Source organism: Hesperophylax consimilis, unplaced genomic scaffold, assembly GCF_061612785.1.
Source record: "Hesperophylax consimilis isolate HC1 unplaced genomic scaffold, BYU_Hcon_1.0 scaffold_39, whole genome shotgun sequence".
Taxonomy (NCBI): Eukaryota; Metazoa; Arthropoda; class Insecta; order Trichoptera; family Limnephilidae; genus Hesperophylax; species Hesperophylax consimilis.
In genome coordinates this window covers 923,625-930,997 of record NW_028301269.1, presented here as the reverse complement: position 1 = coordinate 930,997, position 7,373 = coordinate 923,625, and the positions used below count along the sequence as shown (strand labels likewise).

The window sequence follows — 7,373 nt, the reverse complement described above, 5'->3', positions numbered from 1 at the left end:
GCGTCGGAATACGTTGTATCTTGAGTCAAAAAGCTCACCATCTGAAATAGTATCTGTAAGCCAAGTCTCTGTTATGCCGATAACGTCATAATCACCGCTCGTAACACTACGAAGAAATGTGTCAGTTTTAGTCCTCAGACCGCGTACGTTCTGATGAAAAATACTTAAAGGCAGTGACTCTTTTTCAGTTGAGTGTCAATAACAGAGAATGCGTGAATAGAATGTGAGGTACAATATAGTATTATCTGCAGAAAATAAAATAATAGTAATATCTCTAAGTAATTGTTCGTTACGAAAAGGAGTGGATCCTATAGAAGCATAATACATTGTGAGTAACATGTGCACATTACAGAATTCCGAGTTAAATTATCGAGTGACATTTGAAATATGAAGTACATAATAATATGATGTGTACAGAAAGTGAGAACATCTTGCAGTTGACAGGAGTTGTGAACATGATGATATAATAAGGTAATGTTGTGAGAGTATAATAAATATAATAGTAATGCAGTTGCAACATGAGAGGGAGGGTAGCGGGCGTGTGGAGGGAGAGGAAGGGTAGCGGGCGTGTGGAGGGGGAGGGAGGATAGCGGGCGTGTGGAGGGAGAGGGAGAGGGAAGAGTAAACAATAGTAATAGAATGAGCAGTATTTTCTTATGAAATTTTCTGGAGGTCGTCTTCCCTCCTGACTAAAAAAGCTGGTGAATTATCGTTTTTTCTCACTAAGATCTTACAGTCCTTTACCCATACAAATCTGTAGCCTGCTTCCCGTGCCTTGCTTTTAACTTTGGAGAGCAGAATCTTATTGTTGATTGTTAAGTGGTTGTTAACATAAATTATTGCTTCTGGTCCGGAATATTTCAGGTCGGTACTGGTGATCTTCCTGGCCTTCTTAGATAGTGCAAGAAATTCCTCCTTTCTCCGTTTGCTTGCAAAACGGATGATTATCGGCTTAACCTGGGCGGACTTGGTAGCCACTCGCGTCACTGTGTCCACATCTTCTGGTTGTAGTTCAAAGCCAATCTGTTCGCCTATTTTCTTGGCTATGCAGAGTAAGTTTTCTCCCTTCGTCATTGGCACGTTCTTGATTTCTAGGTTTTTCACACGGGAGAGCTGATCGCGCTCGTCCAGTTCGTATCTGAAGATTTCCATGTTCTTCTTGATGGATGCAACCTCCGAAACTAACTTTTCGACAGTCTCCAGTCTCTTCTCAACCGCCTCCACCCTTTTTTCCGTATCGGACATAGCTGCTAGAGCAAACTCGAGGCTCTTCTTTATGTCAGATATCTCTCCCCACATGGGCTTGATGCGAGTGAGCTCGACATCGATTTTGTTGAGCTTCTCCATTATTTCGGCTAGAGAACTAGCCGGTACCGTTTGTGAGGACGCTGCTGGAGTTACAATTGGAGACCCACTGCGGGCTGCATTACGCGTACACGGCTTCATAATGTTGTTATAGTCGGTTCACTTATGTTGACTGGTCCAAATTGTGTTTATTTTATACACAGATAAACACTGGATATTACAGCAACTGTCACTTGATCGAAAATAGTGTTGATAAGTAGATAAGTTACTCCTGTCAGACTAGCGCCTGTTTGCCGCAATCCGTAGGGCACAGTTCAAAATCAGACACTTTCGGCCAATAGCGAGATAGATGACGACATTTACGACCAATGGCGATATAATGACAACACTTGATCTTAGCGCCTGCGTGTTTAGTCTGTTTACGATCTAAGAAATGTTTTTATAATTTTTGCTTTTTTTTTTAATCACCACACAGGTCACTACACACTTTGTTTCACAAATCTAACTGACTGTAATCGTCGAACACCAAGTGATTTCAATTATTAAAAACGTTGTACTAGATTAACTTGTAAATCCTTATCGTTTAGGCAATTTTAATGCGGAGTGTATTTCGATGTATTCTAGACGGTATGTCTGTATGTACTGTATTTATGTATGTTTATTTAAGTATAAAATACTCATGAGTATTTTGGAACCAGGTATTTTAGAGATCTGTCACAAATACAAAGTATCGCATGGAAATACCCGGTACTTTTACTGGGTACGATAAAAATACGCCTCACACCACAGACCTCAATTTTTCTTATGACTTGGGAAACTTCACGAACAAAATATTAAGTGATAACGAAAAACGTCAAATTCTTGATATGGGGCCTTTACAGCCTTCAGGACCTTTTCCAACAGACATCAACCAGAACAAAAGGTGTTTTTCAAAATCGTACTACTTTTCGTGTTCTAAATATGGGCCAGTTAATCGTTTTTGGTTGTGTTATTCCAAAATACTAGACGCTGCCTTTTGTCAACCCTGCTGGTTATTTGCTTCACAAAGGAATAATGTTTGGTGTACGGGAATTCGAGATTAGAAGCATTTATCAGAAAGAATTAAACAACACAGTTGTTCGAGTGGCCATTTGGAAGCATATGCTGTGTATGAATTTTGGAAAAAAAACGATACTAATACTATCGACAAGAAACTTGAAAATGAAATTCGCAAAGAAGCATCATTTTGGAAAATGATTTTTTTATTTTTATTTATTTTTTATTATTTAACTTTCAAACCTGCTAAACTACTTATGTAGTTTGTCAGCAGGTACATAATGACAACATTTTTGCATAACATGGTACAATGGTAAACAGTATGTAGGTATGTATAATGTTGATGATAAATTAACAATAAATGACAAGTTGGTTAAATTACAGAATTGTATAAATATAAATATGTAAGAAGCATTATAAGCCTCATATAACAACACAAGCACAAATGAATTTAATATGAACAAATGAATATAATCAACAAGTACTTCTATGGTTTTGATATACATAAGATAATACAAATTTATAAAGATTTTCCATTTCCCTAGAATGTGAATTCCAATTAGGAAAAAAAGGTCTTCAGTAGTGCATCAATATAAATCCTCATTATCTAATAGCCATTTCCTTAGATTATATTTGACTTTGGCTGTAAAAACGTTTATATTTTTAATTGACATTCGTAGTTTATTAAATATTCTGCGTACAATAAAGTTTAGGGTTCTTTCACCGTATTTATTGGTACCTACATTTCGGGACCACCAGTCCTTCATTTTGGGTGAATCTTGTATTATGTTTATGGAAACCCGTATTGATTTTCTGAGATCTGTTTTTTGTCACACGAGGAATCTTACTAGCTGTGAGTTGATGACTTTTTCACATACTTTTGATAGGCTTGTTGGTAGGTTTATTGGTCGGTAATTATTTATATCTGTCTTGTTTCCTTTTTTATGTATAGGAATAACGATACCTTGTTTAAGGTTTGAGGGGAAGTGGCCCTGAGTGATACAAAGGTTTATAAAATGTTCTAGGGGCAATGCAATTTCCGTAGACAGCGTTTTCAAGATCTTGGTTGTTGTTGGATCATCAACCCCGGTTGAGTGATTTTTAGGGAATTGATAATTTTGAGAATCTCTTCTTCTGACACCGTTTGGAAATTGAGTCTTCTGTTGGAGTATTGAAGTCCTGCTTCAGTAGGTTGAACATTCCCATAATTTGGTAGACGAGAAGCAAGATTTGAACCAATATTAATAAAGAAATTATTGATGTAATCCGCAACGAGCTTAGGATTTTTTGAGGTGTCAATAATTTTTCCATCAATGCAGAGTTTTTGTATGTCCTGTTTGTCTTTGGCATTTTGAGTATTTGTGGCTTCTCTTAGAATTTGCCATATTTTGTTGGGATCGTTATTGCTTCCTTTGATTTTGTCTCCATAGTAGATTTCTTTTGCCTTTTTAATGACTTCCCAGCACGTATTTCTGTATCTTTTATAGATGTTTAATGAGATTATGTCGTAAGGATTGTCTTTCACTTTTTAGTGAGGTGCATTTCTTCTGCGAATGCAGTTGATGATTGAATGACTTATCCATGATTTCAAGGGTTTAATTTTGTTTGGAATTTTTTTTGACAAAATTGTGGTATTATTACTTAATTAATTTTTCAAAAAGTCAACAAAATGTTTCCATGCATCATCATATTCCATTAGAGGCTCTGAAGGACATATCTGGCAACAAACATCATATTCCATTAGATACTCTGAAGGAAAAATTCCATTAGAGGATCTGAAGGACAGATCTAGCCACAAACATCATATTCCATTAAAGGCTCTGAAGGACAGATCTGTCCACAAATATCATATTCCATTAGAGGATCTGAAGGACAGATCGGGCCACAAACATCATATTCCATTAAAGGCTCTGAAGGACAGATCTGTCCACAAATATCATATTCCATTAGAGGATCTGAAGGACAGATCGGGCCACAAACATCATATTCCATTAAAGGCTCTGAAGGACAGATCTGTCCACAAATATCATATTCCATTAAAGGCTCTGAAGGACAGATCTGGCCACAAATATCATAATATTCTATTAGAGGATCTGAAGGACAGATCGGGCCACAAACATCATATTCCATTAAAGGCTCTGAAGGACAGATCTGTCCACAAATATCATATTCCATTAGAGGATCTGAAGGACAGATCGGGCCACAAACATCATATTCCATTAAAGGCTCTGAAGGACAGATCTGTCCACAAATATCATATTCCATTAGAGGATCTGAAGGACAGATCTGGCCACAAATATTATATTCCATTAGAGGATCTGAAGGACAGATCTGGCCACAAATATCATATTCCATTAAAGGCTCTGAAGGACAGATCTGGCCACAAGTATAAAATTTAAAAAAAAATAAATCTATGAATAGTTTTGCCAAAATCGTATGTCTCCTGTAGGAGACGCGGGGTATCTAGCATGTAAAACTTGTTTAATTTTTTTTATTTGATATTAGTTCACAAATCTAATAAAAGAACATTATTATGAATTTGCAAAACGTTTATTAAAGTTGAGGAACATATTATAAGTATGTTATATTTAAAAAAAAAAGTTTTTAATTAGTTATTCTAGTGAATACCTACCTTCCTAAGCAAAGTTACGTAATACATTTGAAGAGTAAAAATAATGTAAATTTCATGGTACAGTTGGTAACAATTTATTTTATCCTGCAAACATAAAAAACTTTGCATGTTGAACACTGTACGCGGGCTGCATTATTGCTACATCCCGGGGAAGCGACACCGAGTTTTGGTTGGTGGATGCGGGAAAATTGACATGTGAAGTACATGTCAATTTTCATGAGTCATGAGTGAAGTACATGTCAATCCTCAGAGAATCTGGCGGGTGTGGAACAGTAGCTTTGGAACGCTTTGGTGCAGGTTCATGCTCCCATTCGGAATCAGAGTTAGGATCAGGTGCTTGTGAATGATTGTGGATTAGATGCTTTTCGATTTGAACTCTGAAATCTAAATTATCCAAAATTTCCTTCTTCGGGGTTTTCAATGCTATCTGATGTCGTCTGTATTCTATCCGAGATTCAGCTATGGAAAAATCAAATAAATGCATCAATAATCAGACTGTCCATTTTTTAACATGTCAACATCGCCCATGTTTGTGTTGTAGGCTTTCACGAGTGCTGGTCTATTGACCATTATATATCCTTTTGTCGACCACCGGCGACATAGATCGGTAGGAATTTTCCCCTTTTTACTAGAAATCAATGTAACTGGGCGGTTGTCAAACCATTTAATAATAGCTATTTGGCCATCATATCTCACGGACTGGTCAATGGACCCTCGATTTTCTTTTTTCATTTCATTGTCTGTTTTTAATTTGCAGTCTTTTGGAATTCTGTTCACCTGAATAGTACCAGTACCTTAACGTAACGGTCCATGTATAGTATATGGTAACTCCTGGTGGAAGAGTCTCAGAAAGGAGTATAACCGTCTTGCCTCCTATATACAATTTCTCATATTCATTGGATTGAATCTCCTTTACCTTGATAAATAAAAAAATCAAATGGTAGACCATCAGGAGCAGTTACCACCATATTTTTCAAACCACATGAGTTCGGTTTATTTCTCACAAACTGCCTTGCTGATGTGTGGCCCCAAAACGGTATCATCTGTTCATCAATGGATACCACTGATGAGCTGATTTAATTAATGGTTGAACTTTCCAATATTTATTACTTTCCTTTTCTTCTGGCAACGCTAAAGCGTCATCACGTATTTTTAAATTATTTAGGATATTAAAATACCTAATCCTCGTCATGTTATCGGCTATAATTGGAACTCTAGTCTTAGCTGCCCAATACATTCTAATTCTGGGATATTTTAGGTATGACATTATTAAGGTTACCCCAAAAAATGTTTTCATTTCAGCCAGAGAGCAATTCAATGGTCGTCCCCTTTCAGCCAAAAACCGTTGATTTGTATTTGCAAGTCAATATACATATTGTGGGGAATGTACTTACTGAAGTATTCGAATGGAGGCAAATTTACAGCATTGGAAGGCAATTATTCGTACTCTGGTGCTGGAGGAAGCGGAAAAAAATCTTCAGATTTCTTTCAAAATTCACGCCTGTTTTGGGTCGTGGATTCCGTTAAATTAATTTCCTCAATATTGTTGACTAACTATCAGTGGCGGTTCGTGGTCTTTTTAACAGGGGGTTCAGAAATTCAAGAGAAGATAAACATATCTATTTAAAATTTACTTACTGTTGTCCTTCGTCAAATAGTCGAATACGGCAGCAGTCACACAACTTAAATAAAGTTAGTGGGAGGGGTACCTACATAATATTATTGTTTTTAAATCACTTTACACTAGACACAATTATTAGATAATGAGAAAAGTTTTATAGGAATTAAATTATATTTATAATTATTAATAAAGGAAAGATCGTTTACTCCAATTTTAAACCACGATGGGTCGCCTCCAAAAACTAAACAGGGGAAGCAAAATAACCGATTGGTTTCCTCGCAACCACATAACCAAGTACACCTCGCGTACCACTCACGTTTAAAAACTCGAGTGAATTTCTCGGTTTTCGCGGCACAAACCTGGTTTAATGAGAGGTCAGGACGCGGAATCCCTTTATTTTTAATTTCCAACCTTTTTTCATAAGCATTGGCATTATTTTTTATATAGACAACACTGTATTCCGCCATTGTATAAAAAAATTATGACAAAATATTCGCGACAATCAATAAACGCAAACGCATAAATAAACATATACGCAAACGCTTTCAATTTGAAATCCGAAAGAATACTGGAGAAGACAAAACACAAAATTGCATAACTAGCGACGACAATGGGGCGTTTGCCGAAACTTTCGCAAATATAATTAAGGAATATAACGACCTATCTAAAAAAAAAAATACGAAAACAGAAATCAAAATCGGTCTACTTCAATAGGTAGTAGATTTACAAATGCCATAAGCAAACGGTTGGAGAAATGCAGAAACAAGAAAACAAAAATAT

At 36.4% G+C, this 7,373-nt stretch overlaps 1 protein-coding gene across 1 annotated transcript; it reads right to left on the bottom strand.

Moving 5' to 3' along the window:
- Positions 1-654: 654 nt before the first annotated feature.
- Positions 655-1,347, bottom strand: LOC149409008 (uncharacterized). The gene has a single exon (XM_089650247.1). The coding sequence runs from the start codon at positions 1,345-1,347 to the stop codon at positions 655-657; it is 693 nt and encodes a 230-aa protein (XP_089506373.1).
- Between the last annotated feature and the right edge of the window lie 6,026 nt (positions 1,348-7,373).

Coding starts and splice junctions, on each gene's coding strand:
- LOC149409008 (XM_089650247.1), bottom strand. CDS start 1,347: ATGGAGAAGCTCAACAAAATCGATGTCGAGCTCACTCGCATCAAGCCC.